This window comes from Leopardus geoffroyi, chromosome E3 (genome assembly GCF_018350155.1).
Source record: "Leopardus geoffroyi isolate Oge1 chromosome E3, O.geoffroyi_Oge1_pat1.0, whole genome shotgun sequence".
Lineage (NCBI taxonomy): Eukaryota > Metazoa > Chordata > Mammalia > Carnivora > Felidae > Leopardus > Leopardus geoffroyi.
Window position 1 is genome coordinate 33076355 of NC_059340.1, and position 17875 is coordinate 33094229.

At 49.0% G+C, this 17875-nt stretch overlaps 1 protein-coding gene across 3 annotated transcripts in view; it reads left to right on the plus strand.

Moving 5' to 3' along the window:
• The first annotated feature begins 9322 nt into the window (after window positions 1–9322).
• TEKT5 (tektin 5) overlaps window positions 9323–17875 on the plus strand; it is a 41698-nt gene continuing 33145 nt past the window's right edge. For 2 of the 3 annotated variants that reach the window (XR_006708199.1, XM_045460851.1), the window contains exons 1-3: window positions 9324–9960; window positions 12595–12678; window positions 13356–13426. Coding sequence is in view for 2 of the 3 variants with exons in the window: in XM_045460851.1 (XP_045316807.1) it covers window positions 9385–9960; window positions 12595–12678; window positions 13356–13426 (731 nt within the window). In the remaining variant the exon portion in view is untranslated. Of the gene's footprint in view, window positions 9961–12594; window positions 12679–13355; window positions 13427–17875 lie in introns of all 3 variants that reach the window. The other variant, XM_045460852.1, reaches the window with a different exon arrangement.

Consider the following 17875-nt stretch of genomic DNA (forward strand, 5'->3'; position numbering starts at 1 on the left):
TGTTGGGAGGGTTGGGTGGGGAGGGATGGAAAGTTCTAACCCCGCAAACGCTTAGTTGGTTCCCTGGCAACCAGCCCCTTCCTCCCCTGGAGGTCCGAGATCACTTCGTTAACATAACAAGAGACACCTTAATCGCTCTCTTTGGAAATTGCTAGGGTTTTAGGAGCCCCTTGTTGGTAAGGGGAGGAAAAATCCTGACTCCAATTCTTTTGTTGTTGTTGTTTATTTTTGAGGGAGAGAGTGAGCAGGACTGGGGGGGAGGAAGAGACAGAATCCAAAGCGGGCTCCAGGCTCTGGGCTGTGAGCGGTCAGCACAGAGCCCAACGCGAGTCTCAAATTCACAAACCGTGAGATCATGGCAGGAGCCAAAGTCAGAAGCTTAACCAACTGAACCACCCAGGTGCCGCTCCTGACTACAAATCTTATGAGGTGAATAACACTGGGCAAGTGCCTTCCTATCTGCAGCCTCCTTTTGCTGGTTTGTAAAATGGGGATGATAAAAGCATTTGCTCCGTGAGGTTGCTGTGGGGGCTAAAACACTATAATTCAGGTAAAACACCAAGCACAGACCATCCCGAGAGCAAAGCTCCAATACAGGCTCGTGTTTAAGTAAACTTAGGGTTGTAGGTGAGAACTACAGAGTTTTTTTTTTTGCAAACGAGGGGACAGAGGCCTAGGCAGGGAAAGTTGCCCGAAATCAAACTGCAGGCTAGTGGATGAAACAAGACTATCACCTGGGTCAAACTGGTTAGACATTTAGACGCTCATTCAGCAGGACGGGAGCATTTTAAACACAGGCAGGTGGAGAAAACATGCCCTTCTGAAGTGCAAGGGAGCTGCCTGCAGTTCCGCCTTTGACCAGTGGGTGGCGCTCTCCTCCCGCCTATGATCAAAGTAGTCAGGCAAGACCCGGAAAAATTAAGTCTAGGTGTAGAGAATTTTCTACCTCTTCCCTTGGATCCAGCAAAAATATCTAACAAAGAGCTATCTACACACACCGTGGGCACTTAATATACAGTTGAGTCGAAAAATAAGGTTCAGATCTCGTGTATATAGGGAAGCCTCCTCGGGGGTAGGCTTCCAAGAACAAGGGTTCTAGAATCCGGTTGTCTGCGTTCAAATCCCATTTACCAGCTCTTGTGTCTTTTCTTCAGGCCACAGCTTCTTCCTCTGTCAAATAGCAATAATAATATTAACTACCTCAAAGGGTTAGTTGTCGGGAGGATTAAACACGTTGACATTCCAGTAGGTGAGCAGTGATATCTTGCTGTGGCTTTAATTTGCATTTCCCTAGTGTGTAATTATGTTGAACATCTTTTCATGTGCTCATTTGCCGTGAGCATATCTTCTAAACCGAAATGTCGGTTCAGATCTTAAGCCCATTTAAAAAACCTTTTTGGGTGTTTCATTTTGTGTTTCAAGAATACTGTATGTTCTGTATACAAGCCCTCTATCAATTACATGTTTGGCAAATACTTCCTCCTAGTCTGTGGCTTGTCTTTGTCTTCTTTTTAGAATGTCTTTTGGGGTGCCTGGCTGCCAGTCGGTAGAGCAGGCAACTCTTGATCTCCAGGTTGTAGGTTCAAGCCCCATGTTGGATGTAGAGATTACTTTAAAAAAAATCTTGGGGCACCTGGGTGGCTCAGTTGGTTAAGCGTCCGATTTTGGTTCAGGTCACGATCTCACTGTTGGGTTCATGGTTTGAGGTCCGTGTCAGGCTCTGTACTCACAGCTCCGAGCCTGGAGCCTGCTTCGGATTCTGCGTCTTCCTCCCTCTCTCTGCCCCTCCCCTGCTGGTACTCTGTCTCTCTCTCTCTCTCTCTCTGTCTCAAAAACAAATAAACATTAAAAAACATTTTTTAGGGGCGCCTGGGTGGCCCAGTCGGTTAAGCGTCCGACTTCAGCCAGGTCACGATCTCGCGGTCCATGAGTTCGAGCCCCGCGTCGGGCTCTGGGCTGATGGCTCAGAGCCTGGAGCCTGTTTCCGATTCTGTGTCTCCCTCTCTCTCTGCCCCTCCCCCGTTCATGCTCTGTCTCTCTCTGTCCCAAAAATAAAAATTAAAAAAAAAAAAAAAAAAAAAAACGTGGAAAAAAAAATTTTTAAATAAAATGTTGAAAAAAAAACAATGGCTTTTGAAGAGACATTCTTAATTTCGATGAAATCCAGTTTGTCCGTTTTTTCTCTTATGGATTGTTTTCAATAGCTCATCCGGGAACTCTTTGCCTAACATAATGTCATAAAGGTTTTCTGTTTCTTTCCAGAATCTTTATATTTAGGTCTGTGACCCATTTGGAGTTAGTTTTTGTATAGAATTTTGGTATACAGTGCAAGATGTGGGTTGAAATCCATTTTTTTTATATGTATGGATATCCAATTGTTCTAACACCATTTGTTGAAAAGACTATTCTTTCTCCACAGAATTAACTTTGTGCCTTTGTTGAAAGTCAGTTGACCGTGAATATGTGGGTATATTTCTGGATTCTCTATTCTGCATTGATCTCTTGGAACTCTGTGCTGTTCCATTGATCTTTGTCTATCTTTATGCCGATACCATACTGTACCTTTATAATAAGTCTCAAAGTCAGAAAGTCTAAATCCTCCTACTTTTTTCTTTCCAAAGTTGTTTTTGGGTATTTTAGGTCCTTTGAGTTTGCATTTAAATTTTAGAATCAGTTTATTAATTTCTACCCACCCCCCAGCCCCCCCCAAAAAGAGCCTGCTGGGATTTTCATTGGGTTTGCTTTGATTCTAACTTTCAGTTGGAGAAGAACTGACATCTTAATGCTATTGAGGCTTCCACACACATAATACATTTCTCTATTTAGGTCCTTTTTCATTTCTCTCAGAAATATTTTATACTTATTTTTTCCCCCGTCTTTCTTTTCTCTGTTACTTGTTGGAAACTTTCTATTGCTGTGTCTTCAATCTCACTGATTTTTTTTTTCTTCTGCATTGTCTAATCTGCCTCGTTATGGACTGAATGCTTGTTCCCCCACATTCACCCCTAATGCATATGTTGATTCACCCCTAATGCATATGTTGAAGCCCTGACTCCCAAAGTGATGGAATTAGGAGGTAGGCCTTGGGGAGGTGATAAGTGTGGTCATGAGGACGGGTCTTAGGATGGGATTAGTGACCTTATAAGAAAGGAGTGACACCAGAGATCTTACTTTCTCCACACGAGGAAAGGCCACATGAGGACAAAGAGAGAAGGGGGACATCGGTAAGCCAGCAAGAGAGCCTCACCAGAGCCAAGGAGGCTGGTACCCTGATCTTGGACTTCCAGCTTCCAGAACTGTGAGAAATATGTCTCTGTTGTTCATAAGCCACCCCAGCGTGTGGTACTTGGTCATGGCAGGCCCAGGTAACTGAAACACGCCTTTAATCCCATCTTGTGTATTTTTCATCTCAGATATTATACTTCCTTCTCTCGATGTTCAATTCATGTGTGTGTGTATGTGTGTATATATATCTGCCCTGTTTCCATTCAACGAGTCCTATCTTTTCCCTAACCTCTCGAATACGTGTAATGCAGTTGTATATTTTTTAAAAGTACATTTTGTAATATTTATTTATTTTTGGGAGAGAGAAAGAGAGAGACTGGATGCACACAAGCGGGGGAGGGGCAGAGAGAGAGAGGGGAGACACAGAATCTGAAGCAGGCTTCAGGCTCGGAGCTATCAGCACAGAGCCTGACGCAGGGCCCGAACTCACAAACCGTGAGATAATGACCTGAGCGGAAGTTGGATGCCTAAGCGACTGAGTCACCCAGGCGCCCCATAGAAACATTTTTATCGTTTGAGATCTTGCTTTTAAGCTTTTTTAGACAGGACCAGAGAGGTATTTAAGTCCGTGGCTAATTTTGCCCTAACACTGAGGCAAAACCCTTCTGAGTATTTGACTTGAGGCTGCCCAAATTATGAAATTTTCTACTGTGGTTGGTGGGATGGAGAGCTATTCCCAGCTCTGGGGATTGTTCCCTCTAATCTGTCAGGATGATTCTTTCCCCAGCCCAGGGCTGTGTCCGCACACCTGTGCTCTGATGATGCTCTGATGGAGGGGGCCCCCTCTGCATATCTCCAGAGCTCGCTCTAGGTAGCCCTCTCCTCTTTGGAGCTCTGTCCTTCAGACTCCAGCCACCCTGGCATTCCACTTTCCCAGCTCCGTCCCCTCCACGCAGGGCATTCCCCATACCTGTGCTGTGGCTTGGAATCTGTGTCCAGGCAGTGAGCTGGGGTAACTGTCAGACTCACTTCGTGTGTTTCTCGTCCCTCAGGAATGACTGTCCTTCATGGCCTGATAGCCACTGACGTCAAAATCACTGCTCTATGGGGCGCCCGGGTGGCTCAGTTGGTTAAACATCAGACTCTTGATTTCAGCTCAGGGCATGATCTTACAGTTCCGGAGATCGAGTTCTGAGTAGGCCTCTGCACTGACAGCATGGAGCCTGCTTGGGATTCTCTCTCTCCCTTGCTCTCTGCCCCTCCCCTGATCACACTCTCTCTCTCTCAAAATAATAAACTTTAAAAAATCATTGCTCACTCTCTCTCTCTCTCTGTCTCTCCACCCCTCCTGGGATTCTCTCTCTTTCCTTCTCTCTCTCTGCCTCTCACTTGTGCCCTCTCTCTCTCTCTCTCTCAAAAAAAAAAAAAAAAAAAAAATCATTCCTTTATATAGTTTGAGTGTTTTTGAATTTTTTCAGTTGAGGGGTACAGCCAATCTCTATTATGTGATCTTGACCAAATGTGGAAGTCCTATTAAATTATAAGTATGCAAATTATAAGTATAAATATAAATTATAAGTATCTCATATATAATATGCACTAGACAATATATACTATATATGCTAGTATATATGAAACATATACACAAAAATAAAACTATGATATATATAGCTTAATCTAATCAATCTAATCTAATCTAACTGATTAAGCTATATATATATTATAGTTTTATTTTCATTTATATATATATACATATACACACATATATACACATATACATATGTGTGTATGTACATGTATGTGTGTGTATATATATATACATATACATATACATATACATATACATATATAGCTTAATCAAAAATTAAAAGCCTCCCTCTGTGCCCCTAACCCCCCAATTTCATTCTTGCCCCTGCTAGGGGTACGCACTCTGGCAATGGTTCCTGCGCATCCTTCCAGAAGTGTTTCTGCTTGTACAAGTACATATGTATCTGTTGTAAGTGGTATCGTACCATGTAAACGGTCCTGTATCTTGCTTCCTTCGCTTATACCTTAGAAATCTCTTCCTACCGGCACCTACAGGCCTATCTACCCTTTATGCTGCAGCGTATTTCTTACAGTGAGTGTTCTGTATTTTATTTAGCCATCCTGTACTGATGGATGTCAGTTCTGCTTTTTTTCTCACTGCCACAGTCAACGCAACGGGACTACAGACACATATATGCACGCACTTAGCACTCATGCAGGCATGTATCTGCAGGGAGATTCCCAGAAAGATTCCCAGAAAGCCAGGGCTGGTGCCCTAAGCGCCAAAAAGATAACTTTTGAAATTCAAAGTGGGGGGAAAATGCCTTACTGTAAAATGCGCTTTTGTTTTTGAGAGATACGGTCTCACACAGAGGCTGCCTTGAAGACAGCTTCTTCCCGGATTTTCTGTCTTCCCCACATTTTGCTGGTTTTTTCAGCACTGCTTACAGCCATCTCCAGTCACAAATTTCGGCGCAGGTGAAGGATTGCTGCTTACCCACAGGGGGCGCCCAAGGAATGCTTGCTGATTTGATTTGATCGCTGCAGAAAGTTCTAACCAGACTGTGCTGCTTCAGCAACACCTGAGTAAGATGGTCTGATAGACGGCTGGGTTTCGCATTCAATTCAGGGACATGAAGCCGTCCCTTCACAGCCCGTGGAAGCCAGGCAGCGATCACAAAAGAGCAGGTTGCAGGCAGAGATTGCATTCAAAGAGTCAGTGCTGGACGTGGTGTCTCCAGTTTGGGAGCCCCACTGGGGGTAAGGGGGCGTCTCTCAAGTGTCCTCCTTCTCATCTTCCCAGTCCCACCCCGTCTACCTCCCACAGAGACTCCAGAAAGAGAATGCGTTTCCCATCAGCATGCTTGGAAAACGATTGGAAAAAAACACAAAAAAACCTTGTAGAGGTGGATAAGCGGTCTCTACTCAGTGGCCACCTAGCATCTTTGACACCGAAGTGGGTAATGGTTTCAACACCCTGCTCCTCTGTACCAGTGTTCCCAGTAGTACTTTCGTTCCTGGTTACTGTTGATATGATTGACAAATACCAAGATTACATTTCAGGTTTTTTTTTTTTTTAAGTTTATTCATTTATTATTTCTGAGGGAGGGGAAGGGGCAGAGAGAGAGGGAGATACAGAATCCCAAGCAGGTTTCAGGCTTTGTCAGCACAGAGCTCCTCTTGGGGCTCGAACCCACAAACTGTGAGATCATGACCTGAGCGGAAGTCGGACGCTTCACCGACTGAGCCACCCAGGCGCCCCTACATCTGCATTCAGGAAAGATTTCATGTGTGAACTAAAACGTCCACTTTCCAGGGTGCCTGGGTGGTGCAGTTGATGAAACGTCTGACTTCTGCTTAGGTCATGATAATGCGGTTTTCGAGTTCCAGCCCGGCGTCGGGCTCTTTGCTGGCATCTCAGAGCCTGGAGCCTGCTTTGGATTCTATGTCTCCCTCTCTCTCTGCCCCTCCCTCACTCACACTCTCTCTCTCTGTCTCTCTCAAAAATAAATAATAAAACATTTAAAAAAAATTTTAATGTCCTCTTTCCAAATCAAATTATTACACCTCGAAGGTCACACTCTGCTTCACCGTTGTACGTTGTGGGCACAAGCGGTCACACAGAATGACGGAATGGAGGTAACCAAGTTTTGTTTTCTTCCCATCTCGGCTCTCCTCGCGTATCTCTGGTCTGCTATCTGAACAAAGGTGTACAAAGCACGCCAGGGGGTTGGAGACGGAAACCGCACCCAAAGAGAGTGCCCTGATTCCCAACCGTTAGGAACTTACTCTCAAAACAGAACACAGGGAGTCTGCATGTAGGAGGGCAGACAGGGTAGTCAGAGGTTCCCTGAATGAACTTCTACGTGTACTATATTTAATAGAGAAGAAGCAACAAAAATGTGCGAATTTGAACCTTACATCTTATTAAAACTCAACAGTAACTTCAAGAGGATTACCACAGGACCCAACAATTCCCCCCCTTGATAGATAATCAAGAGGATCGCACACATGTGTTCACAACAGCATTATTCATGATACCTGAAAAGTGGAAACAACCTAAATGTCCACCGACAGATGAATGAGTAAACAAGAGTGGCCCGTCCACACCATGGAATGTTATTCAGCTTTTATTTTTTTTTTTTAATTTTTTTTTTTCAACGTTTATTTATTTTTGGGACAGAGAGAGACAGAGCATGAACGGGGGAGGGGCAGAGAGAGAGGGAGACACAGAATCGGAAACAGGCTCCAGGCTCTGAGCCATCAGCCCAGAGCCTGATGCGGGGCTCGAACTCACGGACCGCGAGATCGTGATCTGGCTGAAGTCGGACGCTTAACCGACTGCGCCACCCAGGCGCCCCCAGCTTTTAAAAGTAATAAAAGGGGCACCTGGGTGGCTCAGTCGGTTAAGCGTCCAACTCTTGATTTCAGCTCAGGTCATGGTCTCACGGTTCGTGAGTTCGAGCCCTGCATCGGGCTCTGCGCTGACAGGATTGAGCTTGCTTCGGAGTCTCTCTCCTCCCTCTCTCTCTCTCTCTCTCTGCCCCTCCCCTGCTCTCTCTGTCTCTTTCAAAAATAAATAAGTGTTTTTAAAAAGGGAATAAAAGTACTCATATCTGCTACAGCATGGATGGACCTTGAAAACGCCACTGCCCCACCCTTGACCTGAGGCTGCTTAGAAGTCCCCTGAAAGTTATTCTCAAAAGGCCTGACTTTTAGTATTTTCAGTTGCTAAATTTTTGGGAGTTGATTCCCTGAGTCTTTAGGACTGGGTTATCCCATTTACCCTTCCTTTTTACTTGAGCTGTGGCCAACTGTCCTCAATTTCTCTTTCCCACTTAATGGCTTCTGAAGTTCTTTTCGCTCAACCATCCATCCATCTGTCCGTCTCTCCATCCACCCCCTCATCCGTCCATTTTTCTAAATTCATTCAACCGGCCCAAATCGTGCACCTACTACGTTCCAGGTAATTTACTGAGTGCGGGGGATACAATGACAAGGAACACGGAAACAAGGTCATTTCCCTTGTAAAACTTCCTTCAGAGCCTCCTTACTCCAAGTGTGGTCCCCGGACCAGCCTCAGCTGGGAACCTGTAAGAAACACAGCGTCTCTGGCCCCACCCCAGTCCAACTCAACCAGAATCTGCGTGTGTGTGCTTGTACATGCATAGTGGATCTCGGGAAAGATAGAAAAAACTGATAATGGTAATTCTATCTGGGAAAGCTGGAAGTAGCGAGGGGTGATGAGAAGAATCTAAATTTTGCTTTATACCCATCGTAGATACTGCTCACATTATTATTTTTGAACGTGGCCCTATGCCTCGGTCCTTCCAGAATGCCATCTACACGGGATCACACAGGACGTGGTCTTTTTTTTTTTTTTTTTTTTTTTAAATTTTTTTTTTCAACGTTTATTTATTTTTGGGACAGAGAGAGACAGAGCATGAACGGGGGAGGGGCAGAGAGAGAGGGAGACACAGAATCGGAAACAGGCTCCAGGCTCTGAGCCATCAGCCCAGAGCCCGACGCGGGGCTCGAACTCATGGACCGCGAGATCGTGACCTGGCTGAAGTCGGACGCTTAACCGACTGCGCCACCCAGGCGCCCCAGGACGTGGTCTTTTGAGCCTCCTTCCACTTAGCTTAATACATTTGAGGTTCCTTTTTATTGCTGAGTACTCTGCCACGCCATGGATGCACCACTTTGGTGCCGTCTTGGGGACAAAGAGGACAAGAAGACGACTCACCTGGACCAGACTGGCCCCAAGCCCTTAAGACTTTGCCAGAGGGGATTACATCACGTTTGCTCCCATAGGCAGTTAGGTGGGACGGGCACATTCAATTGTTATGGAAAACTAGACAAAGGCTATTTTTGCACCTCTGTGTGGATTGAGAAACTCAATTCACTTTATTTTATTATTATTATTTTTTTTTTTGCATGTGCTTTGATGGGGACAATACGGGCCCAGCTGGCCTGAAATGAGCAAGCCTCCCAGCAACGCCCGCTCCCCCAGGCTTTATGACAACAGTCCCGAGTCACAGAGGTCCTGCCCATCCCTAAGGGAAGAGCCTTCCCCTTCCTGTGGTGCGGTGGCCCCGCAGAGTTTTGCCCAAGCGCAGCTGATGGGGGAGGATGGAGTTTCTGGGAACCTCTCAGACTGCCAGTTACTGTGGCCCCAAGAAAGCCTGTGCCTTCAGGGCACTGCCCCCCGCTGGGCCCGCCCCAGAGACCCAGGAATGTTACCAGCCCTATTCCCTGCCTGGCTACCGCTACCTGAAGTCATGGAGACCCAGCCTCTTCTACAAGGTCTCGGACGCCCAGACCTGCGTGGACGAGAGAGCCACGTGCCGCAGCCCCCTGAGGCCCCCCACCATCCTGCCGGCGCTCCGCTCGGCGCTCTTCTGCCGCTACAGCCCACGCGACTGGGACAAGTCCAACGATCTGCGGATGCGAGGGGCCGAGGCCTCACGGCTGTGGGCCAGCCGGCTGACCGGCGACTCCATGCGGCTCATGCAGGACAAGGACGAGCTGACGCGCCAGATGCAGGAGGGGACCTGCCGGAACCTGGGCCAGCGGCTGTCGGACATTGGCTTCTGGAAGTCCGAGCTGGGCTACGAGCTGGAGAGGCTTCTGAACGAGACCCACAGCATGGAGACGGTCAAGAGGCGGCTGGAGTGCGCGGCCGAGGAACTCAACTGTCCGCTGCAGGTGAGTGTGGGTGGGGGGGGGGGGGCGAGGCCGCCGCTGAGACGCAGCCCCGGCTTTCTGCTGCTCCCGAGTGAAGGTCAAGGCAACAGGCACCTTGCAGGTGGGTTCCAGCTGCGTGATCGTCTGTGATCAGTTCCTACGGCGCAGGATTATTCCAGTCAAATCAGGGTTCCTGAGACTGAACCAGATTTACTTTGCTCCTTGGGCTTACATCAGAACTGCAGAGGTTTTATCGAGACATTCCACACGCGCGTGTGTGCGTGTGTCTGTGTGTGTGTGTGTGTGCACGCACGTGCTGGTCTTTAGAGGATATACTTAAACTAACTGCCGTGTTTTTCTCCAAAGCCCTTAACGCTTTCTAACATACTCTGTAACTTACACATATACTTACTTATTTAGTTTTCTATTTTTTTAAATGTTTATGTTTAAGAGACGGAGAGACAGAATGTGAGTGGGGAAGGGGCAGAGAGAGAGAGGGAGACACAGAATCCGAAGCAGGCTCCAGGCTCTGAGCTGTCAGCACAGAGCCAGACACAGGGCTCGAACCCACGAACCGCGAGATCATGACCTGAGCCGAAGTCGGACGCTCAACCGACCGAGCCACCCAGGCGCCCCGCACATATATTTACTGACTGTTTTTTTCCCTGGGCAGGGATTTCTGTCTGCCTTGTCACCGGTGTGTTCCAGACTGATACCCGGCTGTGACGGGCAGCATGTCTGTGCTGGTCCTTAGTGAACAGTGTCTGTGCTGATTGCCCGTGGTCTGGACCAATGTTTTGAACTTCTCCCCAACATAGTACAGTGCATGGCACACAGTAGGTGCTCAGCAAATATTTGTTGACTAGACGAATAAATACCTGAATGTGGGCATTCTGGACACTTCTTGTGCTCCAACCGTATCCCAGATCGGTTGGGATTGCTTTTGGCTGCATGTAATGGGTACTTGCCTGCAGCTCGGCCAAGAAGGAATTTATTGTTCTGCCATAATGAGAATTCTAGAGGGAAACAAAGCGGGCTGCTGCAGCTTCCACGTGATGCCGGAAGGGACCCAGGTGCCCGTCTTTCTGCTCTGCCATCCTTAGCGTGTGGCTTTTGTCCTACTGCTCGCAAGGAGATTTCAGGAGCATTTTGATGTTCTCGTCTGAGGCAGAAAGATAGGGGTAGGGCAAAGAGCAAATGTGCAACCGTGTCAGGGAATGAGAGTTTTCTGGAAGGAAGAACCATGCGTTTCCATGTCTGGCCCATGTGCCAGAACTCTCATGGGTTCCGTGGCTGCAGAGGAGTCTGGGTAAGTGAGTGGTTTTCACTGGGTCCTGGAGTGGACATTGGGTAAGGAACTGGCATTATCTGCCTCGTGCCCTGGGGGCTAATTGCGGTCACATAGGATGATGTTCTGCTGCTCCCGAGACCTTTCAGTTCCACCTCCCTGGACAATGGTGACTGCCTCCTTCTTGTCCTCCCCACTCCTGCCCTCCCTCCCATTTTCCAGCCAGAGGGGCGATTTTAAATATTAAACTGGATCCCCACACTCTCTCACAAAAACCCCCTCTGTCACCAACTCTAGAGCCTGCGCAGCCCAGCCCGTGCTCACCGCACTAGCCTCCACGTCTCCGGTTCAAGTGGCTTCTTGTGTGCTCCCCTCCTACCTCAGGACCTTTGCATCTGCTGTTCCCTCTTCCGGGCACATTGTTTCCATTCTTCTCTGCTGCTGCTGCTAATTCAGGCAGGTCTTGGTCTGTCACCACCTTAGAGAAGTCCTTCCTGGCTAACCCCCGACCGGTTCCTCCCACGCCCTCACATCACCCTGACTGTTCTCATCCAAGCCCTAATCACAGGATTGTGTCTCTGTGTGTGTTTACTTGTGTGTGTTGTCTCCTCTCTGTTACGGCAGGGACCATCTGATCGGTTGATTGTGGTATCCCCAGCACCTTGATCGGGTGTGGTCAGAAGAGGGGCTCAGTCAATTCTTGTGAAATCAGTGAACCCCTCTCCTTTCAGAGTTCGCAGGTGTGTTTGCCACCCAGCACCAAGATGCGGTGCTCGTCTGCTTCCTTCACACTTCTGCTACTCTTTGTGACATCACAGGCCGGCGGCCCAATCACCACCCTTTCTCAGCCCCCTGTTGTGGAAGCTCCCCTGAGCAGCCCCTTCGGAGGCCCGTCTCCTGTTCCTCTCTGCCCTTGTCCCCAAGACATGAGCTTCCAAGTGTGCGGCTGTGCGACAGGGTTGCCTGTGTCTCCCTTGGGCCTGATCGCTTTCCAAAGCTCTCCCCCCACTGACAGATCTTCACAAAGGGGTTTTCACGTATATGCGTAGGTAATCCTGATTGACCGTATTTTTAGGGTTTTACATTTGTCGAGCTGACTTCACCCAAACAGCTAATCTGTGAGAGATGCAGCAGTATCATACCCATCCTCAGTCATGGCATCTCACGGTCCCCACCGAGAGACAAGTGGGGGGTGTGGAAGCTTACCCACACGCACAGCCATGCAGGAAGCGTACCCACATGCAGAGATGAAGCATCTGGGTTTCCCGGGGATAAGACAGATCATGGCAAATGTATTTGTGAGTCACCTCCGTTCAGGGTCTATATACAGGTGCGGGGAAAACACTATTTCCTGCTGCTTCCTACAGGTGGCCCTGGAGTGTCTGTACCATCGAGAGAAAAGGATAGGGATTGACTTGGTCCACGACAATGTGGAGAAAAACCTTATCCAGGTAAGGTGCCTCCTGGGTCTGCCCAGCACCCCCCCCCCCCGGGGGGAGGAGGGGGCCCCCCGCTGGTCAGAGAGGTCTCTGATCTGCCTGTCAGGAGCAGAAGTCACATGTCACCCCAAGCAAAGTCAGGGCTCAGAAAGCTTTGGTGGGGGCCGAGGTTGCAGGGGATGGGGGGGTAGAACAGGGAGAAATGAGACCATTGGACCCTTCCAAATGGGCATCATGATAATAATACCAATAAATAACAATAATAAAAGCTAGCGTTTGTTGAAACCATGATTATGCCATACGTTAACTAACTTGGATTTAAATTTTTTAAAAAAGCCAGCGTTTCCTGAGCCACTATTTGTCACACGCTGTACCATATCATATGCATTATTTAACTTAATGATAAAGTAATCTAGCGATGAGCATTTGGCACATAGCAGGTGCTAAATTTTCTTTTAATCTGGAATTATATGACAAAGGAAGCAAGTAAGTTAAAGAATGTGGAGCCTCCACAGCTGACCCTTAGCCGGCTGGCCCAGGGATCACGTGCTTGCGATGAGGCAGGAAATGGATCCCACCCTGAACTTTCACCTGTGGGGTCAAAGGTGGGCAGTGAGGGGTAGGAGGGTGGGGCCACTGGGGGGGGGGGGAGGCAGAGCGCCCTGACCTTTTCACATTTTTCATTGCAGGAAGTGGATTTGCTAAAATGTTGCCAAGAACACATGAGAAAACTAGCTCAAAGAATTGATATCCAGATGCGGTAAGAGCTGCCTTCTCTCTCCCTTCTTGGAATCTATTTTGGGTCTCCCCCGGCTTCCGAGGGCAAGCGGACGGGCTCTCGGTCTCTAGGTGGTTCTTTCCGCCAGCGTGTGCTGGTGAGAGTTTGACGACAGGCTCTCTGGGAAAGAAAGTAAAATTCGGATTCGCAGCATTTGCCAATTTCGGGGCTGTAAATGCCTGCCCCGCCCCCCTCCCCGTGGCTAATTTCAGTGGGCAGCTGTGCCCCGCCTGGTCGCTCTGATTTTGCCCTTGGGGTCGTGACAAAAGAAACGGCCTCCCTGAGGCCCCTCTTAGCCTGTGGCTTCTGCGTGTGAGTTCTGAACTGTGGGAAATGGCAGAGCAGTGTGGCATCAGGCACCAAGGTGAGTGGCCAGGGCATCTCTGGAAGGGATCTGGTGGACGCCTGCAGCCAGGAGTCTTCAAAAGAAATCGGCTTTTTGTTCCTGGAAGATGACATAGCCAGTATCCTGACAGGCCAGGAGGCTCCCCTCTTAATTAAAAGGAGGCCCGAGTTTTACAGGGCTTGGGGCTCATAGCTGAGCCCTTGGGCCCCGGGTCCCCTGGAGGCAGCCTTCCCTCCTGACTCCTGACACAGGAGCTGGGCACTGCCTTTAACCCTTAACAGCCCACACTGCTCTGCTGGTTGGTTTCTTCTTGACATTTACTCAGACACCGAGAGCAAGAGGTGGGCTGGCCGCCTAGCCCGAGCCTCCCCTCCAGCTGCGTCGGGCATGTGGGTAGCCTGGCTGGGATGCTGAGGGGTGCCGGGCAGCTTGCACATGAGCCCTGGGGGCTTGCTGCTCTGGCTTGCTGTGACAGGAGACAGTCACCGGGGATAAGAGAGCCCCCGGGGCGGTGACCTAAGGGTGCGGTCAGGGCCGCCATCAGAGGTGGTGGGGTCCGAAATGAGATGCAAATACAGCAGTGGCTGCAGGCACAGGTGGGTGGACGAAAGCAGAGTTGAGTTCTGTCATTTGTTTGCCTGGGTCCTGATTTCTGACATTTCCACGCCCATGTTCCACTATCGTTTGTCTGTAAATTAATTTGCTTAAAAAAAAACAACGCTTACATACTTCTATTTTATTTATTTATTTATTTTCATTAAATTTTTAATGTAATGTTTATTTTTGTTGAGAGAGAGAGAGACAGAGCACGTGAGGTTAAGGGCAAAGAGAGAGAGGGAGACACAGAATCGGAAGCAGGCTCCGGGCTCTGAGCGGTCCCCCCAGAGCCCACGCGGAGCTTGAACCCACGAAACATGAGACCATGACCTGAGCCAAAGTGGGATACTCAACTGACTGAGCCACCCAGCACCCCTACATACCTTGCATTTTATTATTTTTTTAAAATTTTTTTAAAAAATATTTATTTATTTTTGAGATAGGGAGAGACAGAGCATGAATGGGGGAGGGTCAGAGAGAGAGGGAGACACAGAATCCGAAACAGACTCCAGGCTCCGAGCTGTCAGCACAGAGCCCTTGTTTTTATGATCACCCATTCTGGACAAGAAAGAGTGGTTTTCCATTTGTGGTTGACATAGAGCAATGGCAGACCGTGGTGGTGTGGTGATAGAGGCCTGGAGTTCGAGCCAGCAGGGGGAAGAAAAGCCCAGAAACTTGGAATTGGGGGGCTGGGCCCCAGAAGGGAAATCCTAAGACAGGACTGGGGGTGGGAGGGGACTGCGGTGTGACCCCAGCAATGAACAGGATGTGGGAGAATAAGGACAGCCAGAGAAATGGAGAGGAATGGACACAGAAAGAGGAAAATAGATGGAGACTGGGGACAGACGCAGAGAGGTGAAGGCAGCCCAGGCAGGGAGGGTGGGAGGAGAGAACCAGAGCAGGTGGAGAGGCGTCCCTCCCCTTTGCTGGGACTGAGGACCAGCCACCCTCCATAGAGGCTGTTTGACCTTGGGCAGTGGCCCGTTTGTCAGAGGATGGCTTCCGGGGCACCCTAATTAATCTAGAACTGGCCACAGCCTCACTGATGGGGTAGAACTCAGTGTGGCCTTGCCCCCGTGGGGAGGCTCCATCGCTGACCTGCTCAGGTGGCGGCCGCCCTGGCACTGGGCTGCTGACTCAGGGTTTTGTGGGTGGGGCCTCAGGCCTGCATCTGGACAGAACTATGTCCTTGCCTCACCAGATGCCCCGTGGCAAAGCACAAAAGGCACTTCCTGGCGGGGCAGAGGCCATATTCGAGCTTTTCTTCATAGGCCGCCATCAGGGTGAGCCGTGGCACTGGGTGGGCTCTATGTCATGGGCCAAGGAGGGGAGACAGAGGCGGCCCCCTTTTCTCTAGGCTTATTAGCATGGGCTAGGGAGCTGGACCAGCTGACCAGGGATTCTGAGGCCCTGGGTCCCCTCTGATGCTCTGGCATAGATGTTTTCTAGCATTCTGGTCTTCATGTTCCAGTTCATTAGGCAGGACAGGGCCCCCTTTCTCCATGACTTTGCTAATTCAGAAGGCCCCAGGAACCTCAGGATGGTTCCTCCTGTCCCAGCATGACTTCCTGAGCATTTTGATAGGTGGGAGCCCACCACCAGGATTTACTGTCCTTGCTTCTTGGCCTCTTTGAAACCCCTCACCAGCATCCGGATCCATAGCAGAAAAAGAAAGTGTAAAAAAGATGAACAGAGACAGGGGAGAGGGACAAAGAAAGACACAAAGTCCCCAAGACAGAGAGAAACCAAGAAAGATGAGGCAGAAAGAGATAAAGATCAGAGAGAGACAGACGGACACATACACACTCACTTTAGGTGGTGTAGACATCACCTGGCTTAGTGAAGGTTATTCCCTTCTTTATTCCCCGTCACTTCAAGGCAAAAGTCCTAGTCAATGCTTGTGTGTCTTTAACACAGACTAATCTTATTTCAATCAAGAGAGAAAAAGGTTCAGGCTTAGAACCTTCTGGAGACAACAGATTGTATCTGTCTAGGATTCTGTTCGTGTTTACTTAGTATTTATGTTGGAGGTGACCCATTAATAGGGCTACTGATGTTCCTTTAAAGACAGGTAGATTTTCCCTTTAAAACACATTTATTTATATTTTAAAAAAGAAAAGTAACAAGTAAATAATAGTGCAGGTACTTTGAGAATACGGCAAGAATCACGGAAGTGGTTCTCCAGGGTCTGGAGTTTGGCACACGGTGGCCTTTAAATCTAAGCTTCTTGGCCAAGATACTAACCCTGCTGGTGCAAGTACTCGGCCTGCCAACTGTCCTCTCCTCACCTCTGCTCTGTCCCTGACTCCGCCCAGTCCCTGATTCCAACCTTCCTTGCCGGTCTAATCCCTGGCTCCGCCCAGTCCCTGACTCCACCCACTCTCCGATTCCACCCATACCTGACTGTCCACTCCTTGGCTCCACCCACACGGACTCAACCCAGACCCTGACTCCACCCATCCCTGGCTGCCCAATCCCTGGCGGTACCTAGTCACCAACTCTGCCCAATCCCTGACTTCTCCCCAGTCTCTAGATTCCACCCTTTCTTGACTGTCCAGTTAGTTCCTGACTCCACCTAGCTCCTGGTGCCGCACAAATCCTTGACTCCGCCCTGTCCCTGATTCTGCCCAGTCCCTGATTCTGCCAGCCTTCATAGGCTGGTTACAGGTCTCCAAACACCTGGATGTCTCTACCTTCTTTGCTTTTTACACACGTGGTGCCCTGAGCTTGGAATTCTCATCCCCTCAACCCAACTCGGTTCACCTGTCTGCTGCTGTTAGGAAACCCAACTCAGAAACTTCCTCACCCTGAGTTGGTGGCTTCCTTCTCTGTGTTACTTTGGACCCTTTTCAAACCTTTACTGTTGCCCTTCTCATTCTTTATTCATTTGTACTGAATTTACACAAATCTGTGAGCACCTTGAAGGTAGGGACTGGGTCTTAATCATGTCTTTTCCCTCTGTGCCTGGCAGAAGGTCCGACACAATGATCTGCGAAGGGATTTAAATTGACCCCAGGCTTTTTTCAAAGTGTGAATTCGTATCTTGTAAGTCAGGTCAGCAAAGTACAGCTGGGAGGGCCAAATCTGGCCCGTAGCCTGTTTCTGCAAAGTTTTATTGGGGCACAGCCACGCCCATTCATTTACCTATGACCTAAGACCGTTTTCCTGCATAGTTGACTGGTTGCAACGGAGACCATACGACCCACGAAGCCTAAGATATTTAGTATTTGGCCCTTTACAGTAAATGTTTGCCCATCCCTGTTCTTAAAGCATTTTTTTTTTTCAACGTTTATTTATTTTTGGGACAGAGAGAGACAGAGCATGAAAACGGGGGAGGGGCAGAGAGAGAGGGAGACACAGAATCGGAAACAGGCTCCAGGCTCTGAGCCATCAGCCCAGAGCCCGACGCGGGGCTCGAACCCACGGACCGCGTGATCGTGACCTGGCTGAAGTCGGACGCTTAACCGACTGCGCCACCCAGGCGCCCC